Raw genomic sequence first — 20,779 nt, forward strand, 5'->3', positions numbered from 1 at the left:
AAAATGGGAAAAACAGAAGTTCCCAAGCTTATTTGACATACCACCCACTTGGCTTTGGCAGTGGGTGGTGGGGGTGGACAAAACTCACTATCTTGGAAATCCACCCTCTTGGATGTTTGGTTTTTCAGCCACGCCCAGCGGTGCCTTACTCCTGGCTTTGCACTCAGGGATCACTCCTGGCAGAGCTCAGGACTATTTGTGGTGTCAAGGATATGTTGAAAGCCGCAACATCAGACATTTTTAAGTGTTTTACAGGGTGAATTTTTTGTTATGTTCATTTTAACCTCAAAAAATTTCAGTGGAGGGGCTGGAGAGAGAGCACAGCGAGTAGGGCGTTTGCCGTGCACACAGCTGACCCAGGTTCGATTCCCAGTGTCCCATAGGGTCCCCCGAGCACCACCAGGAGTAACTCCTGAGTGCAGAGTCAGGAGTAACCCCTGTGCATCGCCAGGTGTGACCCAAAAAAAAAAGCAAAAAAAAATTTTCAGTGGAAAATAAAGAAATGATATCCAAGAATCTACTTTCAGTCCCAACTCTCAAAACCTCCCTTAGAGAGGGACTCACCTCTCTCGATATTCCGTTTACTCCAATTTTAACAGATTAGATTTTCTTCCCAGCCCAGATTTATTTTTCTCTAGTTACTGTCATAGCTCCCAGGTAATCTTACCACTTTTAAATAATACTCTTACCATGTGCAGTTTTACTTTGTCATTGTAGACATTTAACAGTAATCAATATATACTTAGTTTTTGTCCCTTAACCCATTTGATCTCATGAGTACTGAGAGACAGCCTGCGAATACAGTGACCAGACCATATATGAAAACAGAAATTCACTCACAACTTTCCCAGGGAAACAAATAACAGTAAATAACAAGGGGATACAATGTACTGTAAATCCAACTTGCAAGAAACCAAATAACTATCTCTAGGAATAGTCAAGGAAACCAAACAGTAACTTTCTGTAACAGGGGCCAGAGCGGTGGTAGAGTGAATAGGGTGTTTGCCTTGATGTAGTGGATATGGTGTTTGCCTTGTACATGGCCAACACCGGTTCAATCCCCAGCATCCCATCGGGTCCCCCGAGCTCATCAGGAGTGATTCCTGAGGGCAGAGTCAGGAATCACTCCTGAGCACCGCTGGGTGTGGACCCCCACCCCCAGAAAAATTTAAAACTTCTGTAATAGTTGCTATTGCCTCAGACTGGCCAAAACTTAATGAAAAACTGACAGCTTCCCCAATTGTTCTTCACTTCCACCTAGCACCAAGCAGGTACAGAGAAATACCTAATCACGGAGGGTATTAATTATCCCAGTGGTTTGCCTGTTTAATGCCAGTGTCTGGCTCTCTCGCGCCCTTTGCTTTTCTGATTTTGTTGATCTTTATGTCCACAAGACAGACAACATTTTTACCTCTTTACACATTCGGCATTGCATAATTAGCATAGGAAATCCAGGGCCTAGTCAGTCTTGCAGTCGTTTTTTTTTTTTCCTAGTAGGTTAAAGGTAAAGGGGTGAGTTTTGTGTTGCATAAGTCACATACCACCCCACCCCTCATCTAAAAGTTACCAAATTGTGCGTGAAAAGGAGATAGGGATGAACCTGTGGAGTGTTGCAAAGGGCTGGCACACATGCTTTTCGGATTGGAGTCTTGCCCTTGATTCCCAGCACCTCTGAGCTCCGAGCACCACGCGGTGTGCTAGACCCCCGTGAAGGAGGATTGGCACCGGGCCCCCTCTCTGCCACAGGCTCTCCTCGAAAGTACCTCTGTACCTTTTCAAGTCAGCCCGAAGTCTTCCTCCAGCAGGCAGTGTTTTCTCCTCGGACCACCACAGATTCTTCCCTTATTGTGAACTCATACAATAGGTAGTTTTTATTTGTTTTTTTTTTTAACAAGATGTTTCAGGTATTCCTATGTTTTGCGTGTCGGTGGCTCTTCCCGTATTATTGATAAGTGAGTGGTGTTTTGTTATAGAAATACACCCCCATTTGCTGATCCATATTTCCCTTGATGGACATTTAAAATTTACCTTTCCCATTTGCAACCTGCCAGGAATGAACTTGCTCACAGCATTCTTGTATGACTTTATAGTGGAATATTTTATTTTATATTAGATTAAAACCTCAGTGAAATTCCTGGGCCTTATGGTAAGTAGACTTTTAAATTTTTAAGAAACTGCCAAGTGGTTCTCCAAAAGAGTCTCACCATTTTTTTTCACCATTTTTTTTTGAACTCCTACGAATAGTGCTTCATAGTTCATTGCTTCACATCCTAACCAACATTTGGTGTTGTTACTCTTGATTTTAACATTTCAGTAGGTATAAAATGTTATGTTTTTAATTTGCATTTCATTATTTAATGATGAGCTTCTTAAATATCTTTTCGTGTGCTCGTTAAATATCTTCTGGAAATTGCTTAATTCAAATCTACCCATTTTGGGGCTGGAGCGATAGCACAGTGGGTAGGGCTTTTGCCTTCCACGCAGCCAACCCAGGTTCAATTCCTCCGCCCCTCTCGGAGAACCCGGCAAGCTACCGAGAGTATCTCACCTGCACGGCAAAACCTGGCAAGCTACCCGTGATGTATTTGATATACCAAAAATAGTAACAAGTCTCACAATTTGTTGTGAGATGTTACTGGTGCCTGCTCGAGCAAATTGATGAACAGCGGGAGGACAGTGCAGTGCAGTGCTACCCATTTTTAACAAAGCTGTTAATCTTTTAATATTAATTTTGTTATGAATACAAGCCCATTATCAGATATAGAATCTTTTTATTTCTATGAAGTGCAATGCAATATATTTTTTTTTCACAATGAGTTTTATATTCTGTCCAAGGAATTTTGGCTGATTCCCAATATTCTGAAGGTATTCACCTATAAGATTTATAGTTTGGCAGGCATAGGATAGCACAGTGGGTAGGGTACCTGTCTTGCACACAGCCAACCTGAGTTCAATCCCCAACATCCCATATGGTCCCCCAGTCCCATCAGGAGTGATCTCTGAGTAAAAAGTCAGGAATAAGCCTAAACAAAGCACTGCTGGATGTGTCCCCCCCAAAAAAAAAATTTATAAGGTCTCTTTTCAACTCACATTAACTTTTGTGTATTTAGATAGCCATCAACCTAGATGGCTATCAAGTTTTTCAATCCTAGTAAGAGACTTTCATTTCTTTGTTAAGTTGACTTGATGTATTGGTCAAAAATCAGTTGATATGAACATGTGAATTTATTTCTAGATTGTCTTAGCACAGAATCTGTTCTTGATTCTATCTGTTGCTTTGATCTGTTTGTTTATGTCAATACTGCATTCAAATTTTATAGCATTAAAAGTCTTGAAATGAAATCATTGAAATTCTTAAAACAATATTTTTTAAATATCTAAATTGTTTTAAATATCTAAATATTAAATCTTTCATAGGTTGTTTTGCAATTATAGATCTTTCTTAAATATTGTTTACCAAGTCCGGCTCCTCTATAAATTTTAGAATAATCTTATCATTTATCATTTAGATCTTTATCATTTAAATCTCATCATAAAAAAACCTAGAATAGGGGCTAGAGCAATAGTGCAGTGGGTAGGCTGCTGGCCCTGCGCTCAGCTGACCCAAATTCTATTCCCATCACTCCATATTGCCCCTCGATCCTGCCAGGATTGACCCCAGAGTGCAGAGCCAGGAGTAAGCCCTGAGCACTACCAGGTGCGGCCCAAAAAACAAACAAACAAAAAATAAAGAAAAAAAATCACAGAAAAAAGCCTAGCATTATGGTGATGACGGACTCTATCAGTTGAGGGGAATGGACAGATTAATTAAGTTACATTGAATGTTCCATACTGTGAAATGATTTAGTTATTTTCTTTTCGAGGGGGCTGGTTTTAACGCCATACCTGGTGGTGCTCAGGGGTTACTCCTGGCTCTGCACTCAGGGATTACTTGTGACAGTGCTCAGGGGATCATACAGGATGTCAGGGATCGAACCCAGGTCGGCTGTGTGCAAAACAAATGCCCTACCCTCTGTACTATGGCTCCGCCCCCTGAAGTGATTACTTCTTCATTTAATTTGTCTTCTTAATCTCTTCTCAAAAATATTGTATACTGTGTGCTGCACATAGTTTACTGGGCTTTCTTTAGATATTTTTTTTTGATACTGTTATGAAAGGGGCTGGAGCGATAGCACAGCAGGTAGGGCGTTTGCCTTGCACGCAGCCAACCTGGGATCGATTCCTCCGCCCCTCTCAGAGAACCCGGCAGGCTACCGAGAGTATGTCACCCACACAGCAAAGCCTGGCAAGCTCCCCGTGACGTATTTGATATGCCAAAAACAGTAACAAGTCTCACAATTTGTTATGAGACATTACTGGTGCCCGCTCGAGCAAATCGATGAACGGGAGGACGGTGCTACTGTTATGAAAGATGTACTTTCCGAGTTTTTATTTTCAATTATTTATGCTAGAATGTAGAAATAACTTTCGATATTTTCTGTTGATCTTATATTTCATCTTGATTTTTCTGGTTGGTTTAGTTTCTTTCTTTTGGGGCCACACCTGACAGTGCTCAGAGCTTACTTCTGACTCTATGCTTAGGGATCACTCCTGGCAGGGCTCAGGGGAATATATGGGTGCTGGGGGTCAAGCCCAAGTCTGCCACATGCAAGGCAAACACCCTGCCCACTGAACTCCCTCTCTAGCCCTCTCTTGACAGCTTAATATTTGGGGTTGATTAGGCATATTTCGAGTTTGGCTGGGGTTGCTTGCCTTTATTTTTGTTTTTGTGTATTTGGGGCCTGAGGGAGGGTACCAAGGGCTATTTCCAGTTAAGTCACTTGGGAGCTCTCTGAGGGTGCTCAAGGAATTGTAGGATGCTGGGGTAAGACCCAGGTCTCTTGTATGTTGGCCATATTCACAATGTCTATGAGACATTTCCCTGGTCCTGTTGTAAATTTTCCGTGCAAAATGGTATTCTTGTGATTAATACCGTAGTCCTTGTACCTTTTATTTATTTTTCTTGTTTTATTGTGCTCTCTAGTACAAAATTGAATAGAAGTGATAAAAGCAAACATTCTTCTTTGCTTCGAGTATTAGAGGAAACGAATTTAGTATTTTACCCAGAAATATGATGCCGCTCTAGGTTGTCATAGATGTTCTTTATCAGACTGAAACTGCTACAGTCTATTCCTGGCCTGCCGAGAAATTTTATTATGCAGAGATGTTGAATTCTGTTAAATGTTCTTTTTCTGCATCTGTGCAGTGATCATATGGTTCGTCTTCTTTATTTTGCTGATGTGATGAATGACACTTTATTCCTAATTTAAAGTAATCTTGCTCTCCCAGGATGAACCATATTGGTCACGATGTATTATCCTTTCTGTTTCTTTCTGAATTCTGTTTGGTCAGATTTTATTAACGATTTTCATCTTTGTAGTACAAAGATATTATTTGCACACAGCACACTTGCACGTTGCATGCTTCTACAGGCTGACCCGGGTTCAATCCCCGGCACCCTATTTGGTGCCCTGAGCACAGCTCGGTGTGGCACAAAATAAGCCAAAATAAATGTATGGAAATAAAAATTTTTTAAATAAAGATTTCGCATCTTTTAATGAGACATACTTGCCCTTTTATTTTTTTTATAATGTTCCATCATATAGAGTATCAGTTACATTAGCTTTATAAGACAAATGGAGAAGTAGAATTCTTGTAAGATTGGTATTATTGTTTTTGTAAATATTTGACAGAAATCGCATGTGAAGCCATCTGGGCCAAGAGCTATCTTGGAAGTCAAGTATTTTTTATTATAATTTTCTTCATTTGGGCTATTTAGATTTTTTATTTCTTCCTCTTTCTCTTTTTTGGCATTTGGGCCACACTTAGTGGTACCTGGAGTCTATAGCTTGGTGCTCAGGAGTCTGAGTATGTGGTTTGAGGGATTATAGCCTGGCCTGCCCCATGCCAAGCATGTTTTCCGGCCCTTTGAGCTCTCTCCTGGCTTTTCCTGTTTCTTCTTTTATCAGTTATGTTTTGATAAGTTTATTCATTGCTTTCCAAATAAAGTGATGAAAAATTATTAACTATGTTCTTATTGTGCAAATAATGTCTATAAGAGTTATAATCATGGTCCCTTTTTCACTCCTAAAGATTTTAGCCTGCGTTTTCTCTTTTTTTCTTGATCACACTTGCCAGGGCAATTATCAGTTTTATTGATCTCTTTAAAGAACTAACATTTTTTATTCTTTATTATTGGTTCACTTATTGATTTATTGGTCTCCACTTGTTATTATTCCTTGCATCTGTCTTACCTAGAGTTTAATTTTTTTTTAATTTTTCTGAAACACCATGAGGTACAGTTGTAGACTTACAAATTTTGGTGCTTGGGTTTCAGTTATACAATGATCGAGTACCCATCCCTCCACAGTGCCCATTCTCCACCACCACTAATCCCAGTATCCCTCCCACCCCCCATCCCCCCCATCCCATCCAGCCTCTGTGGCAGGGCATTCCCCTTTTGTTCTCTCTCTCCTTTTGGGTGCTGTGGTTTGCAAAAGAGGAATTGAGTGGCAATCATGTTCGGTCTATAGTCTACTTTCTACTATCTCCCATCCTGGGCGGATCTTCCCAACACCCTTTATTTGGTGTTCCCTTCACCTAGAGTTTAATTTGAACTTTTTCTAGTTTCTGTAGAAGAAAGAATAGAGCTTTGATTTCATATGTTTCCATTTATTAAATACAAGTATTTTAAAGCTCATAATTTTATCTAATCATTTATCTACATCCTCCAATATTAATGTATTATGTTTTTATTATCATGAAAATACTTTCTATTTTTCTTTGTGATCTTTTAATCAGTAGAATTTTAGAAATCTCATTTGATTTTCAAAGATGTGAGGGCTTTTCTGGATATCTTATTATTACTAATAGGCTTTTTGATAGAACAAGTTATTTTGATCTGTTCTGAATATTTTTACCTGTGTAAAAAAGGTAATATATCCCTAGGGGCCTGAGCGATAGTACAGTTGGGTAGAGAATTTACCTTACATGTGGTTAAGTTAGGTTTGATGCCCAGCATCCCATGTTGTCCCCCAAACCTTACCAGGAATAGTTCATGAACAAAAAGCCAAGAAGCCCTAAGCACCACCAAGTACAGCCCAAAAATTAAAAAAAAAAAAAGAAAAAACAGGAAAAAAATAAGTTAATCATAATCCCAGCTGTTACTTACTTTCATCTTAATTAGAAAGTTTATGGAGGAATTTATCTATTTTCTAGAAATATTAGAAAGTATAAATATTTATGAACTGTTATATATCAGATCATTAAAGAAATTATTAGACATGTTCAAATACTTCTAAATTATTTTTGCAATTTTTTTATTCAAGATAGAAGTTATTTTAGGCCAGAGAGATGACTCAAAGGGATGGAGTGCCTGCTTTGCATGTGGAAGCCCTGAATTCAGTCCTCGGCACTCTGCAACCCACATCAGCACTGCTTAAAGCCATCCTGAGCACCAGTGGATGTTGCCCAAAAACCCAAAAAAAATGTATTTTAGCTTTAGAATAGGTATCACTAAATGATAATCACATGGTTTCATTAGGTATTTTAGACCTCATTTTCATTTATTTTTTAAGATTTTTAAAGTCTAAAAAGTTTAGATCTGATACATCCAGTTTGTCAGAAAATGGTATCCTCTAGTTTAAAACCCTATTAAATGTACTTTCATCCCTTTTTTTTGATGAATCAGTTAATTTGCTCTTCATAAACCCTGTTAGACATTGTGAAAACTATCTACCGGGTATAGTAATAGACTTGCAGAACAGCAACTCAGTAAAAATGTAAGATCATTAAGTAACCAGAAACTTTGTTGTGTGAGTCCTTTCTGTGTGTGTGTTTTTTAAGATGATTTCCATTTTTTAGAATGTGGTCATTTAACCTGATTCATGACCATCAAGCAGGAAATAACCTGATTCATGACCATCAAGCAGGAATTAATAATAAAAAATGCTTCTCAAAGAAATATTCTGCTGACCTGAGGCAATGGTTTTCATTCATTCTTAGATATGCAGATGTTTGTGTAGTAATTCATCCAAGAAATCAGCAGTCCTTTTTCTTTTCCTTTTCTTCTCTAGCTTTGCCAAAGAAACAAAATAAACAAAACCCTAAGGTATACCAGATACCTGAATCAGTGGAACAGTTTGTTGACAACACTGATCAGATAAATACAGAATTCTCTTCTGCACTTAATTCATTGATCCAAACATGGTTAGGGTCCGAAAGACTTTCTCAGACATCACTTTCTTGTCAAGCTAGCTGGGATCATTCTAGTGCTGGTCAAATTGGTGATCCTCCAGGTCTCTTTCCTGAACACTGAGGGATAGGGACTGTGACCTCTTACCTTCACCGTGGAAGCAGCAGCGGGATTTACGTGGATGACACCTTCCCTGTGGAGGGATGCTTTCCTAGGATTCTTGATTTGACGCCACTCCACTAAACCTGATCCGACACCGATGCTTAGTTACACAGAATACAAACGAGGGACAGTAATAACCCTGTTGCAGTTATGCTAGGCCAATAGTGTGCATGGAGTGAAGCATGTCAAAAATATTTTGTATAATAGTCTGATGATATTTTATTTGGTTAGGAATTTGAAAATTGTCAGTTCATTCAAAAAAAGTCAAAATTGTCAAGAAGAGCTAGACATATGATTTATGTGTTTAATTAGATAACAGAACCATACCATACTACTATCTTATAATGGCTTGGAAGAGACTAACTCCGTTTGCCTTTTTTTTTCCTTCAGACCACCACTGAAGTGGAAATTAAGAAGAAAGGCCCTGGATCTCTCCTCGTATCCATGGACCAGCTGGCCTCCTATGGGCGGAAGGACAGGATCAACAGTATATTAAGCGTTGTTACAAATACTCTAGTAGAAGGTACGTACCCAGTGATGTTGGTCCAAATGCTGAGATATCAACATGTGATGCGTAGAAGTGTATCCCTCAGCCCTTCATCTGCCTTTTGCAAAACTTGTCTCGGAGCTGTAGAAGTACTTGTCTGCCAGTTATCAAAACCAGCGTTCCCCAGTTCTTTCCCAAACTGGAATACTGACGAACGGGCCTTTCAGTACTGCTCTCAGACTTGTACATCGTAGGTCGGTAAGAAACATGCATGGAACAAATTTGAGCTCCAATAGCATTTCTCTCCCGGAGTCCATATGACCTTCTAGGTGTCTTCAGGATATCCCAAGGGGGCCCTGTCATGAGACTAGGGGACTGACCATAGGACAGGGCACTGCATGGAGGAAGTAAGGTCAGCAGGGAGCCGCAGTGGAAGACAGATTGAGAAACACTGAGAGTCTCATGGATTCTCTCTAAGGAGTCAGTGGAGTCACTGCAAATCATGAAGAAATATGAGCTGGACTGTAGCGCTAGCACAGCGGGTAGGGTGTTTTCCTTGCACACGGCCAACCCGGGTTCGATCCCCAGCATCCCATGGAGGTCCCCTAAGCACCGCCAGGAGTCATTCCTGAGTGCAGAGCCAGGAGTAAGCCCTGTGCATCTCTGGGTGTGGCCCAAAAAGAAAAAAAAATATGAACTGGGGCCAGGGGGTGTACTTTCCATCAGTGGAGTACTTGCCCAAAATGTGTGAAAGGCCCTGACTTCAGTCCCTGGCACCACAAAGGAAAAAGAAAAACCACAAGGGAAAAAAGAAAGGAATGTAGACAGAAGAACCGGAAGAACCGTTAAGCTAGAAAGGCATGGCTTCTGCCTGGGAACATACCTTCGTCTCCCTTTGGAGCTTCTTCTTCCGCGTTTGGTTTTCCCTGGCAGACAGATGTGTCGTGCATTTCGGTCACACCTCTTGTGCCTCTCTTCAGACACCCCCACGTAGCCATAAATACATTTGACGTGCGAGAGGTAAGCTGAAACCTCTCTTCCTTGGGCACTCTGTGCCGCAAGGAAAGAGCAGCCGCTGTTGAGTCCTGGCTTGTCTGAAGCAGTGTCACCCCCTACCCTCCGTCTCAAGGGGCCCCTCAGGCCACAGCCTAGCTGGCAAAGGGTACCTGAGGGCTGCCCGCCTCACGGTGATTCCTCAAGCAGTTTCCGCTTTCTGCCCAGTGTGGTTTGAACTGCACACTCTTTGAGCTCACTTTGGAGATAAATTCCAGTGAAGAGTGTGTTATTTTTCTCCGAAGATTCTGTACGCATAAGTCTTCATCTGACTCGTGTCAGGGTAGCCGAGTCGTCTCATTATAGACCCAGCTCAGGTTGCTCTCAAGCGGAGAAAATCAAGTCCCTGAGATAGACCAGGAGACTCAGAATGATTCTAGTGTCCTGAGGGCTGTTACTTCTTTGGATCACTTAAGTTCGTGTTACTACTCGCGCTGTGTGTGCTTGAGTGGGTTTGGGGCAAGGGTATCAGTGGTGAAGGAAGACTCCCTGGAAAGAAGCTTTTTTGCAGTATTTCCATTCTTACCTGCGGGCGCGGAGTTAGACCATACCTGCACTTAACATGAGAATGTCAACTGTGAAAGAATATTGAACATTCTGCTTTTCAGCTTCCTGAACAATTTCATTTAGCCAGTGTCTTCCTTGTCTTCCCAGTCTGATTTGGCCCACTACCCCCTTTTCAGAAAATAAATAAATAAATAAATAAAGATTGAGCACCTTCTTGAAAATCTGTCTTTAAGCAAGCTAACAGAAGGTGACCCCCTTCCCCAGTGACATCCCTGAATTTCAGGTCCAGCACCCCGTGGAGGTGATATCCTGTTGCATCCCTTTGGAAATGGTAGTCCTATAGAATATCTCTCAACCTGGTGGCTGATGTTTTGAGATTACAGAGATGTAACTGCCAGCATAAGAATTCCAGGCCAAGAATACCTGCTTAAGAAATATGACTGAGGGCTGGAGCAATAGCGCAGCGGGTAGGGCGTTTGCCTTGCACGCGGCCAAGCCAGGTTCTATTCCCAGCATCCCATATAGTCCCCTGAGCATCACCGGGTGTGACCCAAAAAAAAAAAATAAGAAATGTGACTAAGGGTCCAGGAGCCTCGAGGAGGTCTGGATCCCATCCCTGCCCAACACAGTTCCATGAGCTACCCCCAAGTACTGAACTCCTGAACCCCACTGGGTGTGGGCCAGAAAGAAAAGGAGAGTGAGATTTGGCTGATTTTATTTTTTTTCTTTTTTTTATAATTTTATTTCTTGAATCACCGTGAGAGTAGTTACAAAGCTTTTGGGTTTAAGTCTCGGTCATACAATGAAACACTGTCCCTTCACCAGTGCTCATTTTCCACCACCAGAAACCCCAGTATACCCCCCATCCCACACCCTCCCTCCTACCTGTGGGGCAGATGATTTCCACGTTACTCTCTACTTTGATTACATTCAGTATTTCGACACCAGACCCACCATTATTATTTCGGATTCTACCCCAACACTCAGATCTGCCGAAAAGGTAACAGTAGACAATTTGTGTTCTATTGCTGCTCATGAATAACATATGATGTCACATGGCTGCAGTAGTGGCCGCACGATTTTGAAATTCTGAAATTTTAACACTTAAATCTGGAGGGATTTCTGCTAAAACCTGCTGGGTTCCGAGATGTGTTCCTGAGTCTCTTGGCCATTGAGCAGCTTGATCAGGAGCCAGAGAGGCCGTTCCTGAGCGGCGACTGGGATCTGGTTGGAACAGGGAGAAAAGGGCTGGCTCCACCCCCATCCCGTGAGGGCCCACGTGTCTCCTCACTGCAGACCCAAACCTGACCGTCCAGTGGCCTCTGGAGGATGGCAGCCACTGAGCCACCAGGGGGAACAGAGCAAGGCACGAAACCTACTCCCACCTGGGGTGGCCCAGTGCCTGTAACCTACTGCAGGGACTGGATGCAATTTTTCCAAAAGCCGTTGGGTTTCAAGATTTGTCTCGGAGTCTCTGGGATCATGGCCGTTAAGCAGTTCGATCAGGAACCAAAGAGGCCTTGCCTCCAATTATATAGCTGAGCCAGAGGTGGTTTGTGGGTGTGTCTCCCACATACCTAACTTTTGGCCATTTACTTTCTTGGTAAACTTTGCCCCAGGATTTTAGGGTCTGGCCAAAGGCACAGCAGCAATTTTGGGGTATCTGGAAGTCTGAAGGCGCCATCAGGCTGCTGATGCACTCGCCTCACAGGTACAGATTGACCTGCTGACAGCACCATACCCTCTCTGATTTTATTTTTCACTGGCAGACCAAGACAGAATTTCTCTATGTAGTACTTGGGAAAAACCTGTTCCAGCAGGCATACTTTATCACTGGCAAAGACTTCAGAACACGAGCTGTCGGAGCAATGCAGCACCGAGCACCGAGGCCTGCAGCACCCGGTAGGGTCTGTGCACGGTGGCAGGGCTGAGCCTCACTGGGCTGCTGCTGGGCCCTCTGGAGGCTATTCCAACCTCTGCTGAGTTGCCTGTGGACCACTGGAGTGCTAGTTTTCCCTTTCTTTCCTGTCCTCTTCTTTCTCTTTCTGTCCAGCTATACTCATTCTCCATCCTCTGCCTGCCAGCACAAAGATTTATAAATAAATAAACACAAGGGTAGTTTAGGAGAGAGATGCAGTCAGGTGCAGTTATGTTCCTGAGTGCAGAGCCATTCCAGTTTTTACCCTCTGCATCTAAGTCCCAGTGTTCATAAAGTCGGTGCAATTACTGCTTTTTCCTGCTCAGACATTTCTTTTATCTCTGAACTAGTGTTTGACTCTTTTTGTTATAAAGCGATGAGAAACAAGTCCTATAAGCAAAGCACTGAATGGCTAAAACTGAAGAATATGAGAGCTTTAAAGGACATTAAGAAAGATTCATTCTTGGGGCCGAAGTGATAGTACAGTGGGTAGAGTGCCTAGCACATGGCCAACCCGGGTTTGATTCCCAGCATCCCGTATGGTCCCCGGGGCCCGCCAGGAGTGATTCCTGAGTGCAAGGCCAGGAGTAACCCCTGAGCATTGCTGGGTGTGACCCAAAAAGAAAAAAAGAAAAAGATTTGTCCTTATTTAATCATTGGTTTTTATAGTTCTGAAAGCTAGCATTGAATAAATAATTAGTCCTGCTTCCCAGGAAATTGACATTATTTTAATTATTTATACCAGAGAAGTAGGCTCTTATCTACCTAATGGTTTAGAAACCACAGTGGGGAATTCCTAATTCTGCAAAGAAAAATCCTGTCTCTGCCTCATCCTATCCTACTGCAAACAGGCTCCCCAGGATCCAATAAGCACAGTAGAATTCAGAGTCAGTAGAGCCATAAGCTTTGAGGCTGTTTCAGAGGACTTGGGTGGGATGTAGGTAGAGAGTCGTTAAAAGTCTTACTTTTCCGGGGCTGGAGAGATAGCACAGTGGGTAGGGCGTTTGCCTTGCACATGGCCGACCCAGGTTCGATTCCCAGCATCCCATATGGTCCTCTGAGCACCACCAGGAGTAATTCCTGAGTGCAGAGCCAGGAGTAACCCCTGTGCATCGCTGGGTGTGACCCAAAAAAGAAAAAAAAAAGTCTTACTTTTCCTCAAAGCTGGTAAAGCTGTAAGACAAAAGAAGAAAGCTGGCGGAGTAAGAATGAGGACGAAGGGGCCAGAGAGATAGTACAGTAGGTAGGACGTATCCTGTATGGACCCCGGAATCCCGTATGTTGCCCTGAGCACTGCCAGAGTGATTTCTGAGTGCAGAGCCAGGAGTAACCCCTGAGCATCACCAGGTGTGACCCCACACACACACACAACCCACAAAAAACAGAAACGAGGAAGAGGCTGAAAAGAGCTCGGGATGCTGGGCACATGCATGCCAGAGCCCCAGGTTTGATCCCTGGCATGACCTGCTTCCCCGAACAGCAAGAGTCGCCCAGAAGTAGCCCCGCTCATGCCCCCCTGGCCCACACACACCTCCATGGGAAGTACTAGCGGTATTCTGCATTACTGGTTCGCAGGTAAGACAGTGTCAGGAACTGGCCTCTAGATGAACTAGCTGGATCCATCGTTGCCAAGAGTTCAAACCCAAGGCTATGTGATGTGAGCTCCATGCCTCATTCATTCTGTTGTTCAGCTCACAAGCATCACTCAACAGTCTGGCTATTTTTCACGGTGTCTGCCATTTCTGTGTGACTAAAAGCCCTGGGGGTAGGGACCCTTATTCGTCAACATTTTCCATACTAACCTAGATGCTTAAAGTTTCTGAATTGGAAAGGGCCCCTGTCTTCAGGAACTTCATCACCTCCTTGTGCCACCATGGTGGTGAACTTCTAAGGCCTTCTCTGACATTCCCGAGTCCTCTGATCACCAAGACCTACAGCATCTCCTCAAGAAATGACCAGAAACAAAATCAGAGGAACCCCGTAACCCTTTGGACAGCTCACACCCATATGTTAAACTGTTCCCCTAGATCAAATATTCAGGGGTTCCAGGAATGTGGGGTCAGCAACAGTGTTCCTAGTTGATAAGTTGCTTTATTTTATTTTTTTTTTAATTTTTATTAGTGAAACAACATGAGAAACAGTTGTAGACTTACAAATTTTTGTGCTTGGGTTTCAGTTATACAATGATCAAATATCCATCCCTCCACCAGTGCCCATTCTCCACCACCATGGATCCCAGTATCCCTCCCACCCCCTAAGCCCCCCTCCCACCCTGCCTCTGTGGCAAGGTATTCCCTTTTGTCCTCTCTCTCCTTTCGGGTGCTGTGGTTTGCAAAAGAGGCATTGAGTGGCAGTCATATTCGGTCTAGAGTCTACTTTCAGCATGCATCTCCCATCCTGGGAGGAACCTCCCAACACCCTTTATTTGGTGCTCCCTTCTCTATCAGGGCTGCCTTTTCCCCTACCATGTGCGGCTGGCCTCCACGCCATGGAGTAAACCTCCTGGTACTTATCTCTGCTATTCTTGGGTGCTAATCTCCTATTTTGTTACTTTATGTTCCCCAGATGAATGCAATCTTTCTGTGTCTATCCCTCTCTTTGTGACTCATTTCGCTTAGCATGATACTTTCCATGTAGTACCACTTGTATGTCAATTTCGTGACTTCATCTTTTCTAACAGCTACATAGTACTCCATTGTGTAGATGTACCAAAGTTTCTTTAACCAGCCCTGTTCTCCGGCACTCAGGTTTTTTCCAGATTCTAATAAGTTGCTTTATGATCATCTTATGTGCTTGATTGAGCTGTTCTAGATCCCAAAGCTTTGCGTTGGCTTCTTTTTTATGGAACTGAGAAATACAGGTGAGGAAGATCTAGTGTCCCTTTAGGAATCTCCCAGTGATGGGGGGGTAGGAGTACCCCTTTTCCATGTCTGGGGAAGACTTGGAGCCTGTTCTTTGTAAAACGTTACAATTGTGTCAACTGTCAGAAATGTGAACAGTTTTCTCCTCAACCTCCATGCGCCCGCCCGGTGAGCCGCAGACATTTGGAGAAGAGAGGAGATAAAAAAAGGAACGGAACCAAATTTCCAAATATGTACGATAAGAATTTATGGAAATAAGAGAACCTTTTCGTTTTCTTTTTTGGGGAGGAAAACTAAATTTACCTTGGGAAGGGAGGGAGTTCTGTGTGGAAGAAGCCAAAGCAAATTTTCTTCACAGACTTCCTTTCCCACACAGACTCCCACGTGGCGCTTACTGTGGCCCTTAAATCTGAAAAACCAAGGCAACCATTTTCTTAGCAACCAGGGAGCCAATCAGAAGCCCAGACGAAGCACCCCATCTAAAATAAAGCCATCACCATGGCCACCATCCAGCCGGTTGGGAAAAAAGGGATAGAGATCAATGTGAGGCAGCCATCTTGTTCTGGGTTGGGAAGGTTCTGGGGTTCCCCCCTCTGGTTGATTTGATTTGATTTGATTATTTGATTTGATTTGTCAGCTGCGAGTAGGGGTGGAGTGGGGAATATGATTATGTTCAGCCCCGTAGCACCAATGCCTTGCTTCTAAGGATTATCATGCTGGTGAGTCTACAGTTATCCTTCATAACAGAGCATCCTTCTAGAAGTCGTCCTTATACTTGTCATTCTAGCTTCAGTATTTGGTACATAATTTGAGGAGAATTTTGCTACCCAGGGCCTCATGCCTAGGTTGTTGACTCCCAGCTGAACAGCTCTTGACTTTCAGTTACTTTAAGCATCCTTTAACTTGGTTTAGTAAGCACTCAGAGATAGTTTAGTGATTTCCCCTGTACATCTCGGGAGGTGTATCAGGGAAGAGTTGATTGGATATGCTCCTAATTCATCCCTAGGGGCTTTGAACAGAGCAGTTTCTGTCTTATCTGTCTCACATATTGAGGATCACATAAACATCTTGTTGGGGAAAAAAACAAGGTTCTCTTTAGAAAGTTCCACTTCTAAAGAGAGTGACAAGGACCAGAGATGTAGATCAGTGGTAAAGCACATGTCCTCACATGTGTGAAGACCTGGATTTGAACTCTAGCCACCATAAATAAATTAAAAGAGAGTGACAGACTAAAGAGACAGAGGATAAGACAAGAAGACAGAGAGAGAAGGAAAGAAAGAGGGAAGAGACTGGAACTAGAGATTTAATTCAGTGGGCTGGAGCAGATGTTTTTGCACACAGGAGGCCTGGGTTTGGTCCCTGGCATCTCACAGTCTCTGAGCACTGCCGTGGGTGAGCCCCAAGCTTGAGCCCGGAGTAGCTTCTGCCCTCTGGCTCTGGCGTGAAAAGGAGGAGATAGAAACAGAGAGGAAGAAAACAGGAACGGATGAACGAGAGAGGGAAAGGACGAAATAGGAGGGAGAGGAGAGAGAGCGGAAGGAAAGGAGTGACTGGGGAAAGGAGATAACTTGTGTTCCTAACAGCTGTCTCCGTTCTTTGACTTGCACTTCTTTGGGATCATGAGATATGTTCCGCATGATGGTTTGGTTGAAGATGTATATTCTTCTGGGAAAGATTATGATACATTGTGTATCACTGTATATGTTTAATATATAACATCTATTAAAAATTTACCTACGTGGGGCTGGAGCATTAGCACAGCTGGTAGGGCGTTTGCCTTGCACGCGGCCGACCCGGGTTCAATTCCCAGCATCCCATATGATGGGCAAGCACCGCCAGGAGTGATTCCTGATTGCAGAGCCAGGAGGAACCCCTGAGCATCGACTGGGTATGACCCAGAAAGCAAAAAAAAAAAAAAATTAACTACATGGGGGCTGGAGTGATAGCACAGCAGATAGGGCGTTTGCTTTGCACGCGGCCAACCAGGGTTCGATTCCCAGCATCCCATATGGTCCCCTGAGCACTGCGAGGAGTAATTCCTGAGTGCAGAGTCAGGAGTAACTCCTGTGCATCGCCGGGTATGACCCAAAAAGCAAAAAAAAAAAAAATTTAACTACATGGGGGCGATAGGATGGTGAGTAGGGTGCTTGCCTTGCCTGCGCCAACCTGGGTTTGATCCCCAGCACCCAATGTAGTCCCCCAAGCATGCTAGGAGTAACCCCTCAGTGCAGAGCCAGGAGTAAGCCCTGAGCACCACCAGATATGGCCCCAAAACAACAATAACAAAAAGAATTTAGCTTATGACAGGCTCTGTGCTGTCTGTATAAATCAATTTATTTACTCTATAACCAGTGCATGAGGATTAAGAACCCCACAAGTCCTTTAATCGGTAAGGTAAAATCCAGTTGAAAGATAAATTATAGGAACTGGAGTGATTGTACAGTGGGTAGGGCCCTTACCCACTGCTGACCTGTGTCCAATCCCCAGCATCCCATATGGTCCCCTGAGCCCTCCAGGAGTAAGCATAAAGTATAGCTGAGACGTAGAGGAGTCAAACTTCTCCTGAGATCAGCTTGGGAGAGTTGAAGCCAGTTGAAGCCATCATCAGACCCCAAAGGCCTCGCTCCTAACCGTTATGTTCAGATTCCCCAGGTGACTGGATTGAGTTTTGCCTATAACTTCCTCATTATTAACAGGAAAGTGACCTGGTGGTGCTGACCCAACCTCCTCTCCCCCTTCATGAGATCAGGAAACGGAGAGAAACACTCAAGAAACAGAGACCTCTGGCAACCTTTCCACTCATGTAATATATTGAGAGTGATAGTGAGCCGGAGAGGATTAGCAGCGATTTCTGTCCTTTTTTTCACTGCAATTGAGAGGCTGTCCTTGTTGTCTATCCACTGCAGAGCTGGAAGAGTCCCAGAGAAAGTGTCCACCGTGCTGGTATAAATTTGCCAACACTTTCCTCATCTGGGAGTGTCACCCCTACTGGATAAAACTGAAAGAGATCGTGAACTTGATTGTTATGGATCCGTTCGTGGACTTGGCCATCACCATCTGCATCGTCCTCAACACCCTGTTCATGGCGATGGAGCACCATCCTATGACACCACAGTTCGAACATGTCTTGGCTGTGGGAAATCTGGTAAGAGGGGACCCTCGCCCCTGATTTTATGATGTGAACACGTTTGGCCCGTGGGACATCTCTTTTCTGATCCTGAAAGCTGGAGTTCCGTTGAAAAGAAAGTCGTAGCTCATTGGAAGACAAATGTTTCTGCAGATGCTGCGGCAAACAGCCGCTTCTGCTCACTATGGTGATCCCTTGGCTGTTTTCTCTCTCTGCAGAATTTTGAAGACGTCATTTAGGAGCTCTTGGCAGAAAATCAACCCTGGTGACAGAATGGGTGGCATGGTACAGTGGGTTGGTGTCAGCAGCCTGAGCCAAGGACTTCTGGAATTTTTTCTCATTCTCTGTCTCCCATTGATTTCTGCACTGCTCCAGCAAACCACTTCCCCTGTCACCTTCAGTAGTGACCTCAACAAAATCGGGGTGCTCTGTAGTGCCTTAAATGTCACAGTAAATCTCCCTTCACTGTCCTTTTTAGTATCAGCTGAGAACCCTCTGTGGGAAGTTTTTTGTTCTAGACTTTTCTCTCTCAGTCCAACTTCTGGGCTATCATCCAGTTTCTGCCATTAGTTGATCTGGGCCAAATTTATAATCAGGTTAGCTTAAGTCATATGTTTAGTTGGTTATATGACTTAGAAGATGAATATACAGTTTTCATAATAAGTTGTACGGTATATTCTGAAGTCAAGTAGTTGTGAGGCGGGGATTATTTTTACTTCAGTCCGAAAGTCTACTTCAGTCCGAAAGTCAGGAATTAGACACATATTGATAGTAAAGGATTCTTTGGAAAGAACCTTCTAGGCCATCTGGGCCTCCTTATTCCCTCAGAGCGTCACTGTGAGCTAGTGGTTCCCATTTAATGTGAACATCATCTCTGCTCAGTGGTTTTTTCCACTCCCACACCTTCCCCACTTTTTCTCTTGCACACACATGCAGGCATATACGCAGAGTTTCTACCTAATACATTATTTAAGTGTTACAATATCTTGAGTTCTGATTCTGAAAACACTTGGCAAAAGAGATTTTTTTAGTTTTTCCTTATAGACTCTTGTAGAAAATTCAAGATATTCTATAGTCCTTCCGGGCTCCCAGCTGCAGTATAAATTCCCATATGTAGGGCTGAGTACGCATGAGAGGTTGGCTACAAAGGCAGCATCACCTGCTTTGCAGGCTGGAGCCCAAAACTTGGTCCCTGGCACTGCATTGTCCCTTGTGTACCAAGCTGGGGGTTAGCATGGATCACCACTGCTGTGGCAAAAAAAAAAAAAAATTCCTCATGTGTAGCCAAAAACATATCCATGGTTTTGAAGTTAGTTATTCCCATAAGTTTTCCAGCAAATCTCCTGGCAGGCTTGAGATGTGCCTGAGGGTAGGCTTTCCATGTGACTGACTGGTCCGGAGGTTGGCCAGCAAGCATTATTTTGATATAAATGTATATAATACATCAGAGATTCCATCAAAACACTATTTTATGAGCCACGAATTAAATAATGAGAAATAATAGATTTTATATTTCTTAAAGCTTTGCTTTGATTTTTGTAGAATGAGTCCTTGAATTCCAAGGGATAGTGAGAGACCATTTCACCTACTACTACCAGCATAATTGTCCTCAGACCAAGACAGAAAATGATGTTGTTTTTCTCTTTCTTTGAAATCTGCAAGCCTGGGGTAGAGATCAGCAGTAGATCATTTACCCTGATGTGTGAGGCCCTAGGTTCAATAACTACCACTGCAACACACACACACACACACACACACACACACACACACACACACACACACACACACATGCACAGACTTAAAAGCATAGAAATCTGCAGAGATTTAATCATTCCTAAATTATCTTTGTGAGCAGTTTGACAGTTGCTCAGAACCATCCACTGGTAGTAAGAGGAAAAAAGAGAGAGCAGGTTAGCAGGACTCTCTTAGAAAAAATAAGCAGAGCCACATTCTAAAATAAGAAAGAATTCTGGGGGCAAGAGTTTTCAAGACGGAGTAAATAAATAGTGATGAGGTGGGCCAGTAGACTGGATGTGAACGTGAAGAGAAAGAAATCAGATTGGTGCCTAGGGACAGGGAGACAGCTCAAAGACTGGAGCCTATGTTTGGTTGGATGTGGGAGACCTAGGTTCTGTGTCTAGTACCACATTGTCTCCCAGCAGCTCAGAGGGTAACCCCTGAGCACCAAATCCAGAGTAGCCAAAAAGAAAGGAGCAGAGTACACCGGAGTGCGAGTTTAGTAACTAAGGTAGGGATGATTGAAGAAGTCTTTATTTTGAAGTCCAAACTAAAATAAAGAGTTTCATGTTGAACAGAGTGTCAGCCGTCACTGATGGACTTCAAAATAAAGTTTTGGACTTTATTTGGACTTCAAAATAAAGAGTTTCATGTTGAACACAGTGTCAGCCCTCACTGATGGAAGAGGCCAAAT

At 43.2% G+C, this 20,779-nt stretch overlaps 1 protein-coding gene across 1 annotated transcript in view; it reads left to right on the forward strand.

Annotated features, from left to right (window-relative positions):
* The window catches only part of SCN8A (sodium voltage-gated channel alpha subunit 8), a 152,777-nt gene that overhangs the window by 78,821 nt on the left and 53,177 nt on the right, over window positions 1-20,779 (forward strand). Inside the window, exons 12-13 of the mRNA XM_056120276.1 lie at window positions 8,786-8,918; window positions 18,128-18,366. Coding sequence (XP_055976251.1) covers window positions 8,786-8,918; window positions 18,128-18,366 — 372 coding nt within the window. The remainder of the gene's footprint in view (window positions 1-8,785; window positions 8,919-18,127; window positions 18,367-20,779) is intronic.

This window comes from Sorex fumeus, unplaced genomic scaffold, assembly GCF_029834395.1.
Source record: "Sorex fumeus unplaced genomic scaffold, SorFum_2.1 ptg000042l, whole genome shotgun sequence".
NCBI classification, from domain to species: Eukaryota; Metazoa; Chordata; class Mammalia; order Eulipotyphla; family Soricidae; genus Sorex; species Sorex fumeus.